Source organism: Heterodontus francisci, chromosome 19 (genome assembly GCF_036365525.1).
Source record: "Heterodontus francisci isolate sHetFra1 chromosome 19, sHetFra1.hap1, whole genome shotgun sequence".
Taxonomy (NCBI): Eukaryota; Metazoa; Chordata; class Chondrichthyes; order Heterodontiformes; family Heterodontidae; genus Heterodontus; species Heterodontus francisci.
This window is the reverse complement of record NC_090389.1, coordinates 74,418,007-74,439,645: the sequence shown is the minus strand read 5'-3', so window position 1 is coordinate 74,439,645 and position 21,639 is coordinate 74,418,007. Positions and strand designations below refer to the sequence as shown.

At 42.1% G+C, this 21,639-nt stretch overlaps 1 protein-coding gene across 10 annotated transcripts in view; it reads right to left on the bottom strand.

Annotated features, from left to right (window-relative positions):
• Positions 1-21,639, bottom strand: part of setd5 (SET domain containing 5) — a 180,809-nt gene that overhangs the window by 42,684 nt on the left and 116,486 nt on the right. For 8 of the 10 annotated variants that reach the window (XM_068051990.1, XM_068051989.1, XM_068051997.1 and 5 more), the window contains 6 exons: positions 19,520-19,629; positions 18,266-18,515; positions 14,050-14,145; positions 6,803-7,054; positions 1,862-2,170; positions 333-575 (listed from right to left, as the gene is read on the bottom strand). In XM_068051990.1, coding sequence (XP_067908091.1) covers positions 333-575; positions 1,862-2,170; positions 6,803-7,054; positions 14,050-14,145; positions 18,266-18,515; positions 19,520-19,629 — 1,260 coding nt within the window. The remainder of the gene's footprint in view (positions 1-332; positions 576-1,861; positions 2,171-6,802; positions 7,055-14,049; positions 14,146-18,265; positions 18,516-19,519; positions 19,630-21,639) is intronic. The other 2 variants (XM_068051996.1, XM_068051998.1) reach the window with 2 other exon arrangements.

Sequence of the window (21,639 nt, the reverse complement as noted above, 5' to 3'; positions counted from 1 at the left end):
AGAAGTGGCTCAAATACCAATTTGATGTCACTGCTTTGTACAGCACTCTGTGCCCCAGTGGTACCAGGGAGGATCCCTGAATACAGAGTTTTCCACTGGCCATGCAGTTTATAATAACTAATTTGAAGTGTACTTCAAAGTTTTACATCTAACATCTAATATTTTAACTTCAATCCAATGTTTATAAAGCTGCCCAGTGCTGCAACTCATACAGCAGAATGAGTCCCATGTTAAGTTTCCAGCACATACACGATTAGCTGAATGGCCTTCTATGTCATAAATTTTCTATGTTTCCATGTTCAAGCTACAAAGATGGTGGTGTATATGCTTACCTTTTTGCAAGACCCATAGTTGCCATCACACACAACTCTCTGTCTCCGTCTTTCAGGGGTGAAGGGGGAGCCAAAGCGGATGTAGTGTTTAGGGGTTGTGCAAATGTGGGGACTGTGGCTCAGGCCTGGTAGCATGTTCAATGTTGTTGCCAATACAGTAGGATCTGTTGTGATGCGTAATGGCCGGTCATATGGACAGTCTGATCGCTCAACTTTGTCGTTCAACCATTCTGTAACCAAATACTGAACCAAGAGATGGGAAAAAGTTAAAACAAAAACAAATCACAGCAATTCCATGCAAATTTATAAGCACCTGGATTGTCCAGAATTTACCATATATCCTGTTGCCAATATATTTAGATTGATGCACCAAGTTGTAGACATTGAATTATGGAATTAAATCTAATTAAGACATTTAAAAAGCATTCCAATTCCAGATTAACAATAGGAAGTTGGTTAGCCTAAACATCACCAATCTTAACTTTTGGTTTTATGCTGTATCAAAGAGGAAAGGAGTATAACATTTCACTCAATAGAGATTGACATGAAGTACAAATAGATCTAAAACTACAAATATTGTTCAATTTAAACTGTCCTCTTATGGCAAAGGAATTTAGGTTTATTGCTATAATAGACATTCTGGGTTGATCTGTAACCAGTGGAAACTTCAAGTAGGTTCAAACATCAGTGACGTTTGGTTGTTAGGACCTGGCAGAAAAAAGGAACTCTGGTTTTGAGAAACAAAAAGAAAGCTCTAGTCACTAATGACAGGGCTCTGCAGTAACCACTAGAACTACACAAATGCTGAAGGTTTCAGTTTAAGTCAGGGCCGGTCCATTAACAACAAAAGGAACCTGTGGCAAAGTTCTTTATGGATGAGGAAGAGTAACATACCTTATATCATGAAATTAAGGGCACATTGCTTGATTCAAAACTCACCACCAGGAAATGTCAGGAAGGATGGACATTTATACCCATGCTGGAGTTGTGCTAGCTAGACTAGGATCCACCAAAGATCCAGGATAATATTAAAACAAAACAAAAAGAAAAATTTCCAACTATTTCCCTTTCAGAACCCTCAAAATATTCCATCTAGCACAGTCAGACATTTTCTGCATCTAAGCAAAACACTTATCACAGAGTTTATGCATATTAACCAGATGATTGAATGAATTTCACTGCAGATAGATCCCATATAACTGCCATGAATCAATCTGGTAATCAAATTACTTCAACTCAAGGCTGATTTTGGGGTCAATTTAATAAAGGTATGTGGCTCATAATTAAATAGTCTCAATTGTTCTCTAATAATATCATGGATACATGTAGTTGCACTCTGCCAGGTTTTGGTGGCAGTGTTTCAGGATTCATAGAAAAATTTGTTAAGAAACTGCCCAGAAATAGGGGAATTCAGTTTTCTCTATACTTAGATTATATACCTGTGGAATCGCTTACATCATGATCAAGCAGTCCAGTTTAGACTTCTCATCTCAGCTACAGAAGAGGGAGATCAGCCAGGTCACACTTACCCTTTTAGTTTTAGGATACTTGAGATTGGTTCGATTTGTTTGGGAGGCAACAGCAGTTCCTGATGTGGTCTCCACTCCTGGGGCTGCTACACTTGCCACACCTTCCGTAGACGTGGAGTCTGTCACAACAGCTCCTGTTGCTCCCTCCTCGACTGCTACCACTGGTGCTGGTTCTGACTGGCTACTTGCTTGCCGCTGTCGACGTAGTCGCTGCGCTGAATTGGAGCGATAGCGTGAGAAGCGATTTTTGGGTCTGGGCTTGGTTGGTTTTGATGCAGGAGCTTTAGCAGGCTTCTCTAGAACTTGCTCCTATTTTAAAGATGTGGGATAATTAACCCCAAAAAAGTTTCTTCAAATAAACAACATACATTCTACAATCCAAATATTAATCATTGATGAGTTTCTCATTAAAATAATTGTTGGATCTATATACCAGGAATTACACTGTGAAACATAGATTAATGATGACACATTGAACAGATTAGGAGAGTATGACGAGTGCTACCAGACCAAGAAAAAAACTAATAAAATAGAATTGGCCTCATCTTTTATTTATTTATTTTTGAGTGTGACACCCTCTTTTCTCCCCTGAATAGCTTTTCCTCACATAACACACCTCCTGTAGCAAAGGGCAGCCCAATAAAGGCATTTCATCTGATTTATTTCTTCCCTACAGCAGTGCAACAAATCAGGAACTCAGCAGGATAAGGGAAATGGCTCAGTGTATTGTGCCACAATGCCAAAGTTCAAATGCTGACTTAAGGACTGTGTAGTGTAAGACAACCAGAAAACAGTATTATTTCTGGGATTTAGATCTGAACCCAACACAGACTAAAGGGATTGAGAAGGAAAGCAATCTGGATAGTCTTAACCTCACCTGCTTGTGAGCACAAATCCCATTACTTTATAGCAGTTTACAATCATGTTCAAAAGGTTGCAAGATGGATGATATGGGAAATAGAAATATATTTGACCAGAAATATGGGAATTGGACAAACATCCCTCATCCTGAAGAACATGAAGACACAATCTTCAATGCAGACTTCTGTTGAACCTATTTTAGTGCTAAAGTGACATGTGAAACACTAGGATTAGCACTCAGCTGTTACCAACTGGCTACTCTCTACTTTAAAAACTCACAAAATTCAAGGTATTTATTCAGAAAACATGGGAACTTTAAATCACTGCTCATTTTTGACCTCCTCTTGTATGTTCGATATGAATTTTATTTTCTTCCATCTCTTGCATATCATGCCAGGCTCATTTCCCAGCTGTTAGGTGCTGTTTCCTCTTGATATGGGGAATGCTTAAACTCTGCCCAATGAATACCCTGTAGCAGATAGTAAAAGATCACATCACCTTAAACTTGAAACAGAGATTTGAATTTATTTGGGAGGGGGGTGGGGGGGGGTAATTCCAGACTGGTGTTTTAGTTGTGCAATGGCCACAATTTGTCTGTCCAGGCGTATGACAATCTCAACAGATGTTACAAAGAAATCTTTTCACTCTACCCATTCAGTTTCTTTGGTAGGCACAGGAAATCTTGATTTTTTTTCCTCATACATAGTGTATACTAATGCAGAAGTGGTGCTGTTGCCTATACAAATGATCAAACTCACACAATCCTCCCAGCACCCTGATCCAAAATAAACCCTCACTATTATACAGAGTAACAAAACCAGTCAACTGCTGCCAACTAGAGTTCACCAATACATTCTTTAAAAACATGCAACAGTAACACCCAATGGCAGTTAATTGATACTGCTTAAATCGATTACATTGTATTTTAAACTTAACGTTTTTCTCTTTGAGGGCCTATATTCAGATGAGGAAAGGCTAAATTCTGAAAAATAATTTGTCTGTGTTAGTGACAAACACACTGTCGGATTTCTAACTGTAGTATAGAGTGCAAAAGACAAAATCAAATTCACATTTGGGCTGCCTTCAATGAACAGTTACAGCATGAAATCTCTCAATGATTGCTTCAATTCATCGAAGAAGCTTTTTTTTTAAAGAAAGTAATTTTCTTTTATTTCTTCTCCTCACGCACTAGTTACCCAATTTCAAAATTTACTATAAGAATATAGGAAATAGGAGCAGGAGAAGGCCAATCAGTCCTTCGAGCCTGCTCTGCCATTCAATAGAATCATGGCTGATCTTCTACCCTCAAATCCATCTTCTCGCACTATCCCCATACCCCTTAATTCCCTTCGTCTCCAAAAAATCTATCGCTGTCTGTTTTGAATATGTTTCATCCACCGCCCTTTGGGGTAAGAGAATTCCAAAGATCCATAACCCTTTGAGTGAAGAAATTTCTCCTCATCTCAGTCCTAAATGGCCAACCCCTAATTGTGAGACTGTGATCCCCTAGTTCTAGACTCCCCAGCCAAGGAAAACATCTTTCCAACATCTACCCTATCAAGCCCTTTACGAATTTCATATATATTTCAATCAGATCGCCTCTCATTTTTCCAAATTCTAGGGAATATAGTCCCAGTCTACTCAATCTCTCCTCATAGGACAATCCCCTTATCCCAGGAGTCAGTCTAGTGAACCTTTATTGCACTCCCTCCAAGGCAAGTATATAAATAATTCCAGGATGCTCCTACTGAAAGCCTTAAATTTCTATTCCATCGATCCTTCCCAAAAGAACAAGCATACTCCAGGGAAAGGGGTAGGCAAGAAATGGATGCTAATCTGTAATCAGCTACCAGGAGGCACGTAGCAGGATCCTTTGGCGACACTCACCCAATTTTTACTTCCTTCCTTAGAAAACGTACCAAGCGGCCATTTGACTTATTCTCTAAAAAGTTAATTTTCAGATGCATTGCAAGATAGCAAGAAGTCTTTTACACAGCCAAAGCATGAGAAGTATCACATATGCTCACATGCAAGATTAGAAATTTATGTCCCTATGTGGGCATAAAACTAAGAATTTCTCTTATATGCAGGTCATATCCACCCTCTGGTGTATCCCCATAGGACAGCAATTTCTCCCTGGACTTTGGATCCAACAGCAGCATCAAAGTAGTGAAATCCTAATGGCTTTTGCCTTGCTGCACTTGTCCAATATTCCGATATCCAAGTGGCAACTTTACTGCCCACTTTACTGCCCGACTCCAGTCTGGGTTGATGATGTAGATAGAAAATCACAGATAGGATGGAATGATAGACACAGAGGCGAAGACATTTAAAGTTAGCAGGGACAACCAAGACAAATGAGAAGGGACAGCTGCTATTTAAATATTACGGCGTTGGAGCACTGGATTAACAGCTAATAGAAATGTAATACTTGAGGAATCAGAGGAAATGTATTTGTGGCAAATAGTTGATACAACGGTGAGATTAAAGTTTTGTAAAGTTAACCCCATTTTATACAAGAGTCATGGTTTTTTTGTTGGATGGAATTTTTGAATGTCATTTTTTCTTAATTCTCTCACAGGATGTGTGTCGCTGGTTAGGCCAACATTTATTACCCATCCCTAATTGCCCCATATAAGGTGGTGAGCCGCTTTCTAGAATCGCTGTAGCCCATGTGGTATGGGGTACACCCACAGTGCTATTAGGAAGGGAATTCCAGGATTTTGACCCAGCGACAGTGAAGGAATGGCGATATAGCTCCAAGTCACTATGCGTGGGGCTTGGTGGTGGTGTTCTTATGTATTAATAAATATTGTGGCTTACCAAAAAAATGTTTACTATGGATTATTGCTTCTGTCCAGATTTGACTAATGTTAACATTCAGTGAAACATTGAGGGAGGCCGTTCGTGAACATCTTGCCAAATATAAATTACAAATGAAAAATTAAACTAGTTACTTGGTAGAGTGTACCAGTTTTCTTTGATAATGTTTTATATTACGAATTAAATATATATATAGTTATGTATAGCATAGAAAGACTATGTTTAGATATTTGCTGGTACTATTTAAAAAATTCAGTTCCATACCCAGAAAATACACACTGCATGTATCTCCGAAGTCTGGGTTAGCAAGAGATATGTGATCAGAACTTTTTCCATAGACTTATCACAGATTGCTTAAATATGTTGACAGTGTCAGAATGCCCAAGTCATTGGGGCACCTGCTTCACATTTGTGAGTTTTTAGACAAGTGCTGATTTGACATCACCTGCTACAAACAATTGGATCTCTACTTGACTCTTCTCACAGGTCACTGAAGGGTTTGGAACTGCACTTCAAACACTAATCAGATAACTTCCCTGAATATGAAGCAGATAGCAAACTTCTTTGTGTTCTCTTCCCATTCCAATTTTATGTGCTCGTTTTAATTAAGATATGCAAAAGATAACCATGCTTTGTAGGTCCATCTTCATTTTTCAAACAATCATCCTTCACAAACCACTGAAGTGAACTGACACTGGGCTATTTTCTACCAGATGCTAGTTCAATCTAGCAGTGGGTACAGGATGCGAGATGAAGAAATATATTTCTCCATTGGAAACGTGAAATATTTCCCCAACCCTTCCCCTAAAGTAAATATCTGTAAAACATAAGGGCCTAATAACCACACAATTTTCCCCACAATGCACCTTTGCTTTATGTTTGTCAAAGAGTACATATCGCAAAAAACATGTCACGTCATGAGAGCTTGGCAAAAAGTTTCACTCCCTCAGTACAGATTGATGAAATTACTGCCTTACATCTGCTGAAGAGATGAGAAGCAAGGGCTACCGATCATCTCACCAGGCAACTCCATTTTCAACTAGCTAAACTCCAAACAACAAATTATGGAGCAAAGTTGGCTTGTTCACTCCCACAGCTGCAAGCGGCTGAGTAAAACCCATACCCATTGAAGCACAGCACACTACTAGACAAATAGCACCAATAAATTCCTAATCTTCTCTGCTCAATGTTGTAACAGCAACACTAATAACTTCTCATGCTTCTTTGGCCCACTTGCCATTTAAATTCTCTGCTTACCCCTAGCTGTGAAGTTCGCCGTGTGCTTACCCCTGAAAGCACAGGCTGTGGCGTTTTTGCCCCACTGGGCGGCGGTTCTTCTGCTGCAGGCTCCAGTTTCACCTCCTCCACATCTGTGGTTGGAGTCTCCGGGTTGACGCCGACACCAGGCTGACTAGCACTGCGCTCAACCACCTGTTCCCGCCTTTTCTTTCTCTTCTCTAAGTTCTCAAATACCTGCATGATGGCCTCCATCTTCCGCTGCTCCCGCGACTGTGAACAATGAGCGTCAAAGAAAACAAAAAATATAAACAAACCACTCAGTGGATCAAAATCTTACCCTCAACAACTTATTTCCTCTCATACCGCTCCAAGTGCAAACATACTGTTCATTTCCTTGGGGGTCAAACCATTTGTCTGAATCACTAGTCTTGAGAGAATCATCATAAGCACCCTAGATTACTGCTACAATACTTAGCGTTCTTTCTACTTTCCTTTTCTTGTTACTCTATCGCCATGCCACTACTTTTCTCGATCAATGCTAAACAAAAACAAAATATGCTCAAAGCAGATAAAAATATTTCCTCCCGCACCCAACCTGAAACAGCATGTACACCCAACTGAACTACCGGACTTACTTTGTTTGGCTGATCCAAAAGATTGTATATTTCAGACTTCAACCAGTATAATTGTGTCAATGCCAATACATGACAAGTTCTCCAAGGAGTGAAAGCTCCCTCTTCTTTCCATGCAGGCTCGCAAGAGGCTAATGCACCATATCCGTCTACACCAGCACTCCCAGGTGGCAAGCGTGCTGTGTTCTGTCCATGCTGGCGTTCTCAGGTAGCAAATTTTCCATCCAGATCAAATTCTCAATACTTTGAGATTTTAAGAGACACAAGATCCCACAAGAGTTTAGTGGAAATTGGATTCTGGGCGGTGTCTTGGATTTTGCAACCTAGATAAGCTCTTGAGGTCTTGATGAACTCTCTGGGATCTATCATGTACTACATCATCAAAAATCAAAGGTTTCCCACTTGACATGTACAGCAAAGGTTATAAGCACAAGACAGTACAATCAGAACAATTTTTATTAAGGGGGGGGATGTTGGTTGTGGCAGGATCAAGTGTAGTAAGACCATGCAAAAAGGAATGGTCTTCAAACAGGCATTTCTAATTAGACTAGTTAAAAACCCTGACCCAATATATATATATAGAATAAATGGTTGTTGATAGCATGTTACAAAGTTGCACTATTCAAAGATTTCAAATAAATCATAAACTGGGATTAAAACCTCAGCAGGTTAATTGCTTGAACTCTGTATGTTACACCCTTCTGCACACTTCCACCTATATACGTAAGACATGCAGTTTAGATCGTCTGTTAGCATTACTTTGTGCCACATTATCGGTATGGTCAAGTGACCAAAGGGGAATTTTAAATCATGATATTGAATCTTGTGTTTTCATGGTGTCAAATGACAGAAGAGTATTTTACTGAGCAATAACACTCAGTTTTAGAGAACTATCAGTTTTTTATACATTTTCTGTGTTACTGAGTGCAGCATACTAGCATATATAAGCTTTAATGGTATATCACTCCAATATATATTATTTAATAATGTGTTGTTAGATATTTACATATGCAGGTGTGTTACACTAACAGATGCAGCTTGCCAAAGGCAAATCATCCCTGTACACACAAGGATTAAGGTGCGATTTTTAATCCTCCTCAGGTTTAGGTACAACACACAGTTTTTTTTTTATTATTCATTCATGGGATGTGGGAGTCACTGGCTATGCCAACATTTATTGCCCACCACAAGGTGGTGGTGAGCTGCCTTCTTGAACCGCTGCAGTCCATGTCGGGTAGGTAGACCCACAGTGCTGTTAGGAAGGGAGTTCCAGGATTTTGACCCAGCGACAGTGAAGGAACGGCGATATAGTTCCAAGTCAGGATGGTGTGTGACTTGGAGGGGATGTTGCAGGTGGTGGTGTTCCCATGTATTTGCTGCCCTTGTCCTTCTAGTTGGTAAAGGTCGCGGGTTTGGAAGGTGCTGTCTAAGGAGCCTTGGTGCATTGCTGCAGTGCATCTTGTAGATGGTACACACTGCTGCCACTGTGCGTCGGTGGTGGAGGGTGTGAATGTTTGAGATGGGGTGCCAATCAAGCGGGCTGCTTTGTCGTGGATGGTGTCGAGCTTCATGAGTGTTGTTGGAGCTGCACCCATCCAGGCAAGTGGAGAGTATTCCATCACACTCTTGACTTGTGCCTTGTAGATGGTGGACAGGCTTTGGGGAGTCAGGTGGTGAGTTACTCGCCTCAGGATTCCTAGCCTCTGACCTGCTCTTGTAGCCACGGTAATTATATGGCTACTCCAGTTCAGTTTCTGGTCAATGGTAGCCCCTAGGATGTTGATCGTGGGGGATTCAGCGATGGTAATGCCGTTGAATGTCAAGGGGAGATGGTTATATTCTCTCTTGTTGGAGATGGTCATTGCCTGGCACTTGTGTGGCGCGAATGTTACTTGCCACTTCTCAGCCCAAGCCTGGATATTGTCCAGGTCTTGCTGCATTTCTACACGGACTGCTTCAGTATCTGAGGAGTCACGAATGGTGCTGAACATTGCGCAATCATCAGCGAACATCCCCACTTCTGACCTTATGATTGAAGGAAGGTCATTGGTGAAGCAGCTGAAGATGATTGGGCCGAGGACACTACCATGAGGAACTCCTGTAGTGATGTCCTGGAGCTCAGATGATTGACCTCCAACGACCACAACCATCTTCCTTTGCGCTAGGTATGACTCCAGCCAGCGGAGGGTTTTCCCCCTGATTCCCATTGACCTCAGTTTTGCTAGGGCTCCTTGATGCCATACGTGGTCAAATGCTGCCTTGATGTCAAGGGCAGTCACTCTCACCTCACCTCTTGAATTCAGCTCTTTTGTCCATGTTTGAACCAAGGTTGTGATGAAGTCAGGAGCTGAGTGGCCCTGGCGGAACCCAAACTGAGCGTCACTGAGCAGGTTATTGCTAAGCAAGTGCCGCTTGATGGCACTGTTGATGACACCTTCCATCACTTTACTGATGATTGAGAGTAGGCTGAGGGGGCGGTAATTGGCCGGATTGGACTTGTCCTGCTTTTTGTGTACAGGATATACCTGGGCAATTTTCCACATTCAGGGTAGATGCCAGTGTTGTAGCTGTACTGGAACAGTTTGGCGAGGGACGCGGCATGTTCTGGAGCACAGGTCTTCAGTACTATTGCTGGAATATTGTCAGGGCCCATAACCTTTGCAGTATCCAGTGCCTTCAGTCATTTCTTGATATCACGCGGAGTGAATCGAATTGGCTGAAGTCTGGCATCTGTGATGCTGGGGACTTCAGGAGGAGGCCAAGATGGATCATCAACTCGGCACTTCTGGCTGAAGACTGTTGCAAATGCTTCAGCCTTATCTTTCGCACTGATGTGCTGGGCTCCCCCATCATTGAGGATGGGGATATTTGTGGAGGTACCTCCTCCAGTTAGTTGTTTAATTGTCCACCACCATTCACAGCCGGATGTGGCAGGACTGCAGAGCTTAGATCTGATTCGTTGGTTATGGGATCGCTTAGCTCTGTCTATCGCATGCTGCTTACGCAGTTTGGCATGCAAGTAGTCCTGGGTTGTAGCTTCACCAGGTTGACACCCCATTTTGAGGTATGCCTGGTGCTGCTTCTGGCATGCCCTCCTGCACTCTTCATTGAACCAGGGTTGGTCTCCTGGCTTGATGGTAATGGTAGAGTGGGGGATATGCCGGCCATGAGGTTACAGATTGTGGATGAGTACAATTCTGCTGCTGCTGATGGCCCACAGCGCCTCTTGGATGCCCAGTTTTGCATTGCTAGATCTGTTCGAAATCTATCCCATTTAGCACGGTGATAGTGGTATCACTATCATGATGGACGGTATCCTCAATGTGAAGGCGGGACTTCGTCTCCACAAGTACTGTGTGGTGGTCACTCCTACCAATACTGTCATGGACAGAAGCATCTGCGGCAGGCAGATTGGTGAGGACGAGGTCAAGTATGTTTTTCTCTCTTGTTGGTTCCCCCACCACCTGCCGCAGACCCAGTCTAGCAGCTATGTCCTTTAGGACTCGGCCAGCTCGGTCAGTAGTGGTGCTACCGAGCCACTCTTGGTGATGGACATTGAAGTCCCCCACCCAGAGTACATTTTGTGCCCTTGCCACCCTCAGTGCTTCCTCCAAGTTTCAGGTTTACAAAGGAACTAATGACGCATTAATGATCTGCACCTATCCTGCCTGATATTACTGAGCCTATTTAATATCTTTGCCAGTTTGAGAATAGTGAGTTGAATATACCATGGTAAGTTTCCAAACTTAGTCACAAAATCAGATGTTTTTCCAGAGGATGGGCCACACAGGCAATCAGTTCAAAATAGGTTAGCTAGCCTTATGCTCACAATAGGGAATAATGATTGGCATGAGCAAATCAATAGAGGAATAGAAAATAACTTCATAGAATCATACAGCACTGAAGGCAGCCAGTCAGCCCTTTGTGTCTGTGCTGACTAATTAATCCCACTGCCCTGCTTTTGCCCCAAATCCCTGAAAATTTCTGTTTTTCAAGCATATATCCAATTCCTTTTTGGAAGTTACTTCTGTATCTGCTTCAACCAGGTAGTGCATTCCAGATCATAATGATATGCTGCATGAAAAAAATTCTCATTTCCTCCTTGGATTTTTTGCCAATTATCTTAAATCTGTGTTTTCTGGTTACTGATCCTCCTGCCTGTCGAAACAGTTTCTCCCTATCTACTCTATCAAAGTCACTCATTATTTATTTTGTTTGTGTCCTTAAATGGGAAAAAGACTTTTCTAGAAAGTAAATCAGCAACCAAACAGAACTATTTCTCTATTTCTAAATCTGTTTTTCTCTCCACAGATGCTGTCTGATCTGTTAAGTATTTCCAGCATTTTGGGTTTACATTCCAGATTTCCCACATTTGCAGTATTTTGTCTTTGAACTAGTCAGATCACAATTCAGTTAAAAACTAATGTTGAGTGAGATCCTGTTGGGAAGATTAATAATCACAAAGATCAGCACAAGGCAGTTGCAATGAAAGAGTATAGGGAGAAGATTTATTTACATCTGAAACAGAAAATCACATTTCCAACACGAGTCATCTACTCATGCAGCAGAAGGAAGTGTCATGACATGCTGACAGCAGCTCAAGGTTCTGTTGGCAAGATCAGGATGGACCTAGTTATTACTCAAGCCACATACAACATGCATACAGAACAGCAGGGTTGGATTATGTTAAATACAAGTGAGGGATTCTAACCACATCAGAAGCTGTCTTTTATTTTGTGGGAAGAGGGACAGGCAGGGAGAGACGTCATAACTTGCTGAAACAGCCAGGGTATGACTGTGTGATGGGAATGGTCCTGGACTTGCGGACCAAAGTTGGAAGTTCAAATATCGCCATGTCAAGTTGTGAAACTGAATTTAATAAATCTGCCAATTTGTGGTCTAGCACTGGAGGAAACAAATGACTGTAAAAGCTCGTATATTATCACAATCACATCCAGTTCAACAATACATGGCTGATCTTAAATGTCCTCTGAAGTGGCCTAACAAGTACCCACCACCTTCTCAGGGCAACTGGAGATAGGTAATCAATACAGCCTTACCAGGGCTGCCCACATCCCGAGAACAAATAAAACAAAAGCTGGGTTTATAAGATCATGTCTACATGCCTAGACTGTAAGGTTCAGGGTTTTCCAAAGAAAGCATGAGCCAGAAAAGATACATCATTTCTGTTTTGGTTGATTTGTGATAATTAGGATGACAGCCCTGTTCATTTATGTTTGCCGACCTGAGATCAACTAACAACCAGTATCAAAGTCTATTCTGAATTGTCCCATTCACAAAAATGACCAATCTAGTTAGTTTACCACAGCAAGATGCATATTTCATTGTCAGTGTCAACATGGACACATAATCTGTATACATTACTGCCTGATGTCTGACAAAGAAACCTACATTATACCAACACACGGACTACTAACATCATACTGATGTATAAAAGGGGAACACCCCTACCCGACCAGCACTCTTTTCAAATGTATGGCTCTCTCCCATAGACTCCAATGCCATGTGCAAGTACACTATCACCTTCCCACAGACATTGCTTTGGCTGAGTGAGCACACTTGCTAGTTAACCCTCTCCCAACCAGCTGCTCCTATTCAAAAAGACAGTCATTCAAAAACAGTCCTCAAAACCTTTCGAGTAATGTTAGGGGCCATCACATATGGTTCCCTCAACAGAAATCCCTTTTATTTCTCCTATTAACACATTGGCTAAGATTCTCTTCTGCGTAAGGTCTGTCGAATCTAGTGCCCAGGAAAGTGGCAGGCCTTCCACAGGATCAAGGAACCCGTCACCGAAAGACCCGCCCTTGGAGAGCCGCTGGTCAGAGACCGGCAGCTGCAGCAACACCACAGAGGCGGCGGCTGGCTGCTGGAGGAGCATCTACTGGATGCCGGGGAGCATTGCTGGACCCAGGCCACAGGTAGGTAGGTCGGGGCAGGAGGGGTCTCGCAGGGTGGGCATTGTGGGGGAGGCAATAGCAAGGGCAGGATGGCGGGGCTCTCAGCGTGCCGTACCCCCACCCCTTCCCAATGCCAGGAAGCAGCTCGCACAATTTTTCATGCCCTGATTCCCGCGCGGCGACAGGGCCGCACGGCCAATTGCAGCTGCAGCGGGAAGAAACCCTTAATTGGGGTTCATTGCCCAGTTAAAGGCTTCAATTGGCAGCGGGACAGGAAGGCCAGTGAACGGCCTTCCCGCCCAGGCCTAAAGTTTGGCAGTGGCGGGAACCCCTCCCCTGCCACCATCTCACCTGATTTTATGCTCTCCACGCTTCCAAACCCGCTGTGGGAGAAGAGCATAAAATTCCCCCCATTGTATCCCTTTCCCCCAATTCATGACTCTCTCCCAAACACAGCCCTCTGTACAAGCGCCCTGATCGTTCTTTCCCCATATGCAAAGGCCATCACATTTGGGAATGCATCATTTCTTCCAACCCTTTTCTCACACACAGCTTCATGACATAATGGCACCATTTTCCTCCCCACATCTTTTTTCCCTCTGGCCAGAGCAGGTTCTCTTGTACTGCACTGGTAAGTCCATAATAACAGTGTGAATGACTTCTAGCTGCTGAGATATTCCACATCTCCACATTCTGACTCCATGTCCCTTACCAGTTTATTTTGTGCTAATGCACGGAGCTGTTCATCCATTTCCGATTCCTCGTTTTCTTCTTCTACTTTTATTCGCTCTCCCTCTCCGGGCCCTTCCTGTTTACAGAAAATGAAGTAGAGACAGTGAGTAGTATTGTACATAAAAACTACTACAGCACCACAATAGCAGCATAGATGTGATGTCGTTCAATACCACTTGTGAAATCTAAACTAATATTTTACTGTCCACAATGACATCACTTTTGTCACAGCCCTTCCTTGTGACATCATAAAACAATTCAATGAGCTACAGTAGGAAACTTTGGTTGAAGCAACTATTTACTTTTTCTTCAATATTGACATATAAACAAACTTAAATAAGTGAGGATCAACTTTTAGATGTATTGCTAATGAGTTGCAGTCATCCTTTTCAAAACCCAGAAAAACTGCTTTCTGATGCAAACTTTTGCATTGTGTGTTATAACACTGTAGATAAAACCACACTTTTTCAATTGTTTTCCTCCACAGGATACAAATGCCAAGTAGGTATAACATATTTATCAGTTTTATCTAACTAATTCCTGCATAATTAATGAAATTGCAAGGGTTTTGTTATGCTGAATCCACTTACTGGATAAATGTTGCATCCAATGGGTTCCCAATATTATTCAGACACGCATAATTGGATGCACTTTTTAAAAAAAAAACTTGCTCTAAATGCTGATTAAGTCAAGCTTGCTGAAGGTGTTTAACATTGAGCAACATCATGTTATCACAGATGGAAGCCTCCATCCAGACCTTTTCCCTTGCGTCGATTTTCACAAACTTTTTTTGAGTTGGTATGAGAAATTGCAGCACTTGCTCCAAAAATGTAAAACAAAAACAATACTCATTAACTGAACAAAGTAAATTTGAAAAACGAAGAATAATGAATAGCAATTTTCTTACCATCTCAGCTTGATGGGGAATGAGACCTGCTGCTATGGATGCATCAGACTGGAACAGTGTACTGACGCAGTGAGAGAAAGTTGTTCACCGTATTTAATACAACAACTAATGCTGCAGTAAGTTCTAACTCCATTTTAGATGCATGACGTGCAACAGGTATTCAGGTCAATTCATAAAGACACGAGTGAGGGCATGGTTGGGTTTATACCAAGTTATTGCAATATCACATTACTTATTTTTCTCTAAATTAAAGGGTTTTACCACCTCTTTTATCCAAAAAAGCAGAAGAGTTACTCTGACAAGCAAGTTCAAACTAGGAGTTGATCATATACCAACCAATGGTCATTATGTTAAGGCTCTTGATCCCTCCCACTGAATCTATTGCCAAGATCCAGAGGACGCTCGCTGACTTCTTCTGGGAGGCACTGAGTTCTGATTCCCTCATTTAAGAATGGTCAGGTGATGAGCAGTCATACCTAGGTTGCAACTTTCCACGTTCAGACCAGAAGCGATACCTATATATGCAAGTTCCACCAAAGTGGTGTGAGCTGACATTTTTCTTCTACCAGATGCATGGCCTGAATTATAACAGAAGCTCATTATCATAAAACTGCAAGGAGTACATACATCTTTACAAGAGATGCCTGTCTTTCACTATTTTTTTTATTCATTCGGGGGATGTGGGCGTCACTGGCTATGCCAGCGTGTAATGCCCATCCTAATTGTCCTTGAGATGGTGCTGGTGAGCTGCCTTCTTGAACCACTGCAGTCCATGTGGGGTAGGTACACCTGCAGTGCTCTTAGGAAGGGAGTTCCAGGATTTTGACCCAGCGGCAGTAAAGGAACGGTGATATAGTTCCAAGTCAGGATGTTGTGTGGCTTGGAGGGGAACTTGCAAGTGGTGGTGTTCCCATGCACCTGTTGCCCTTGCCCTTCTAGGGGTAGAGGTCGCAGGCTTGGCAGGTGCTGTCGAAGGAGCCTTGGTGAGTTGCTGCAGTGCTTGTAGATGGTACACATTGCTTCCACTGTGCATCGGTGGTGAAGGGAGTGAATGTTGAAGGTGGTGGATGGGGTGTTAATCAAGTGGGCTGCGTTGTCTTGGATGGTGCCGAGCTTCGAGTGTTGTTTGAGCTGCATCCATCCAGGCAAGTGGAGAGTATTCCATCACACTCCTGACTTGTGCCTTGTAGATGGTGGACAGGCATTGGTAAGACAGGAGGTGAGTAACTCACCACAGGATTCCCAGCCTCTGGCCTGCTCTTGTAGCCACAGCATTTATGTGGCTTGTCCAGTTCAGTTTCTGGTCAATGGTGACCCCCCAGGATGCTGTTAGAGGGGGATTCAGCGATGGTAATACCATTGAACATCCAGGGGAAATGGTCAGATTCTCTCTTGTTTGAGATGGTCATTGACTGGCACTTGTGTGGCACAAATGTTACTTGCCACTTATCAGCCCAAGCCTGGATGTTGTCCAGGTCTTGCTGTGTATGGACATGGGCTGTTTCAGTATCTGAGCTATGACTTTCTAAGATTCTGGAACTTTGTTGCCTGCAGCAGGAGCTTTCTAAAGTAGCAGCCATTCTGTCTGAGCTGCTCCTCCACAATTCCCATCTGCGCATTATCAGCTTCAGTAACAAATGGCTTTCGGAGAGGAGGACCCTTGCTGTAAATGTATCAAGAGTCAGGGAGCACTGGATGGGGCCAGATGTCATCTGGGTGCTAGCTGGCTGATGTAGAACCAAAGTCATTCCGGCACTAAACACTCTTCCCTGGCTCAGTTAGGAGCACTGAGGAGGCTCAGCCACTTGGTGTGATACCGTTCACATGGAGTAAGGCCCCAAAATGTTCCTCAGGAACCTTCGCCTCTCAACCTTCGCTTTCTTGGAAATTCCCTCCATGCAATTCCATTCTGCGTGGAGGGATGTCCAATAGGTTATTGCTGCCGTATCTCTACTTCCTTTCCCTCATTTTCCATCCAGACATGCATTGTCAAAGCATCTTGCTGTCCACTTCAAAGATATCCAGGCTTCTTGTCTACTCTGTGGCATGGATGAGGACTCTGTTTATATTTATTTGCTATGTCAGGAGTTACAGGCCCTCTTTCACTACTTAAAAGGACTGCTCCTCAATGTTTGGTTGAATTTTAGTCCAACGCTCCTGATATTCAGTCATCTGATACATAAAGGGGCAGGCAGATTGGAGAACCACCTTGTGGATCAGCTCCTGGGCCAAGTTTTAATTGGCATTCACATTTCCAGAATATGTAGGATTCGCAGGAAGTGTCACTCCAACTGCTTGCCTTTTTTCTGCAGCCTTGTGTACACCCAAATGACCCTGGAGGGAGACCACACGGTGTTCAAAGGTGCACTTGAAGCCTTCCGTGGCCAGTGGACAATGCAGGACATCAACTATTATAAATAAAAAAGAATTGCATTTTGATTCAGTTTTATTTTTATTCTGTATATACCTTAGTTTGAGTGGACCATCGGTACCAGCAATGTATTAGTGATGCCTCCTCGTGAGGGAAGGGTTTGTGATGTTTTTGTCCTGGTGGCATTGGGTTACCCAGTGTCACGCCATTGGTCTCAAGATCAAATTGTGAGCATGGTCTTTTATGTTCGATTTGATACGTAATTCTGTGACAACCATATCTTTAGTGGCATAACACAAGAGTTATAACATCAATAATAGTGCAATTCTGATACTTGTATAGCTATCTTTCTCCCCACCCTTGCATCACACCACCTGCACTACATTAGGGACATTTTAGTACATGATGTAAATGGAGTGGGCAGAGTGTGTGAGATAAATAACCCTTGGTGGCAATCCTGCTAAAATCTGTAGTGCTAGATGTTACATACAAAGGAGGAAGAAAAAGATAGCAGTGAAATATTCTGGCTCACTAGCCGAACACCAGAAGAAACCACATAGTTATACCTTAAACTGATAAAGCCCAACATTAGTTTCAGCATATGAACCAGTTCGAAAAACTAGTGGGCTGTTTTGTACATCAGATTTATTGTACATTAATATTTTTAAATTCTTTCTTTCTCAAAATATCTTGTTTTTATGTAAATGTATCTTTTACTCTTTCCAACCTTGATGGTGTATTATACCACCCTCACCTTGTTCTTTTAAGCAAAAAAAACCAAACATGACATAGTTTACCACTGATTTAGATGCAGATGGCAAGTGGCAATGATACAAATTAACATACATGTTCCTCACATATATCTGGAGAAAACTCTAGTACGGCAATTACGTTCCATTAATGTGCGTGAATGCATACCTCACTGTCACTTGCTGGGTGTTGTGTGGGTAACTCCTGTTGGTCTTTGGATTCTGCTGGCTCCTCCTGTTGCTGGTTGCTGTTTTCATCAGATGCCTGATTGAGCTCTGACTCCATCTCCCATTCTTTCCGTCTGGCTTTTCTTCGCCGTGTCTCTGCACCTACTGGAGGCTCCATCGATCCTTGGTTATGTTTCTGTACTGGACAATTCTGGTTCCCCTTGTGGCAGGCACAGTCCACCTTATATTTACTATAACGAAGTGAATAATATAAACTTTATTAAATGAATCCTTTCATACAAATCCTAGCAAATATATTTAACCAACTTTCCCTACTTGCATATTACATAAAGATTGACAGAGACGTGAAACCCACAGGAACAACACACAACTCCTATTTGCATGTGAAGATGTACAAGAGCTCCTGTGTCAGAGATGTTAAATAAGTACTAACTTTGATTGCTAACACAACTCATCCTGCTCTCAAATAACAGTTGCTCTACTACGCAGGATATTCAATGTACTCAATTTACATCATATAAAATCAGGAGGCCCACAAAAGGCATAACAGTGCCACAGAAAATATTTCCTTTTACCTGTTGTGCACCGCTCACTGACAGTGAAATGCACACGAGTCAGAGCATGCAGATATTCAAGTGAATATTCAATCTGCCCAATAGAGTATTTACCATTCAAGAGCGTTCCTAGCCCCAGAAAGGTTCACGGAATTTAGATGGTCAGGCAAGTCTGAAGTGGTCCCAGGGGCAAGTACATTTTAGTAACTCAAGATCATCAGGGACCAACCCCAATCCTCCATCCCTAACTGTTGAGCTGTCCCTATCAAATTCGCAAAAACGCCCCCCCCACCACCAACCCCTAATTTAGAAAGTTACCCCCACCCCAAAAGACTTTGCTGGTCAATGCTACCTTGCCCCACCCTCTCCCCAGCCTGGCAAATCTTCTGCCACTGCACAATTAAGATTCTGCTAACTGGTTCTCCTTTACTTCCTTACTTGCGCACTGCCCTCCCACCCCCCACCCCCCATGCCCACCTGTCCAGTCCAATCATCTCCCTGCCTTCTAACCCTATTTGATTTGAATAATCTAGTCTTGAACCCCTAGTTGCACCACCCACCATTAACTAGTCTTGCTGAAAAAACAATACAGTAACGACCAGGAATTTTTCTACAATACTGATTCTAAAAAAAAATCCATACATTTTGATAACTCCTGTAAGAGAGCTGATTTCACTTACCAGCTGCTGTATTCATAGTCAAAGCCAATGGTCACCTCATTGTCCTTTGGGATGTTTGTGATGGCATATATACAAAGGTGGATCATCCCATCAGCAATCATGTGCCGTACCTAGGGGACATAGTATGCAAGTTGTAGCTAGCTTTTTTTTTCTTTCATGATTCTTAAATAGGTCAAACCCAATTTATCCCACTTGCGGCCATCGCGTTTACGTATAGTCTTTTTTTAGCTAACAGAATTTGTGCCAAGGGGTTGCCAATGTAAGACAATATAAATCAGGGCTCCAATTCTAGTTGAAAGAAGCACTGACTAAACTTATGTAGTTGCATCATAAACAATGTGTAATCCGTGTATGCACTAGTCAACAACAGTATGTTACAGCAAACAAACACAAATGTGGGGACAAAATATGCAAACAAAAACAATAAACAACTGTATTTTACAACTTAGTAATATTATGTTTCAAGTAAAACTAAATAATGAAGAAAGATAGGGTGAGAGTTAGGGGGCAGACTCAGTTAAATGCAGCTCTCAAAGGGTTAGATACACAGAAAAGTACGCAATGACACTTAGAGATTCGGACCTAATGCAGGAAGATGTTTCTGTTTAAGTGAGCCCTGCATAAGGTGTCTGCTGAGAATATATTCTTGAAAGATGCCGTTAATTGTTTTGTTTGACCAGCCTACTGAATGGAGAAGAACTTGCATGTCCTGCCTTCCCACTTTCTGTAACTATAGGAAAGAAATGAGGGGCAGTCAGCCAGCCAGTTAGTTAGGTCTGGGGAAAAAGCCTGGCCTAAGCAAGGGCAAACTTACTCATCTCAAGCTCTGAGCTGGTCCAATTCAAAAGGCTGATCAGAAAAAGTTAAATTAAGACTGATCTGAGGGATAATTTTGCTTATTAGTATTAATTTTTCTTCTATTGTAGTTGACTAAATCAAGGCTTTACATCTGTTACTCAGACTTGCTGTCTGTAAAATAAAACAGCTTAACAATTTGAATCTGGCCCCGTTTAACTATAGTATTTCAGTATGCCTTTAGAAACATTGCAATATCAGTTCGAATCATAAGGGGGTCTTTCTGTTACACCCCCCAGGATTTTTCTTTTAGTGGTTGGTAGGGTGTGGGGCTCGCTTGCAAGGCCAGCATTTTCTGTGCATCCCTAATTGCTCGAGATATTATATCATTAGATACTGGGCATAAGGCAATCAACAAACTCCAATATGCTCAGATCACTTATGAGTGTGTCTAACATCCTTGTACCCAAGAGGCAGACCCAAGACTTGTAACACATCCACAGAGCGGTATAGATCTCCTGCTAAAGTAGTTAATGGCATGGCAAATTGATACTTTGCAATAAATGTTAACTGAATACATGGTTGGGGGGTGAAACTGAAGATTACAAGAATGTGTTTGGAATACAGTGATTCTTGAGGGTGGGTCCACAGAAATATCTTGTACTGGTAGAGATCTAGACAGGAACCTATAATATCGTGTGTAAAGTTAGCTGGAAAATTCCAGAATTTATTCAATGTACTTGAGGAGGGCAAAAGAGAACAGACAAAGCAATGGAAGATTTTGGAGATGATTAATCAGATTATCAAATGAGTAGCGTTCACATTTTCTTGATTTCTTTCTTTTTGAGACCATAATGGAAAAACAGGAGAAATTTGTATAGGATATCATGGACGTGTGGCCAAAGAGATAAGTTCAACAGCAGAGGAAAATTACTGTGTCCCATTCTTTTGTATCCTCCAGCAGCCAAAGTGGCACTGGCAAAGTCTGCTTGAATTCTCAACTGGGGCAGAGAAAGACAAACCAGTAGAAAGAGGGGTAGGGGAAGAGTATTTTTTGCAGATGTGCAACACAGCTGCCTCATTGCCTCACATTTTGGGAGCAGGGAAAGATAGAAAGATGCTTAGGTCAAAGGAAGTCCTTTGGAAACCTGCTCCACAACATAGCAAAGAATTTTGGTTAAGTTCATCATTTTTATGTAATTGTCAAAGTTGTCTATTCGAATGTCTAGGCTGCTATAATTAATTGTCCAAATGTACTAGAATATTCTAAGTAAGAATAATGAGACATTCGTGAAAAACTTACATATGGCTTTTGACATCTGTTC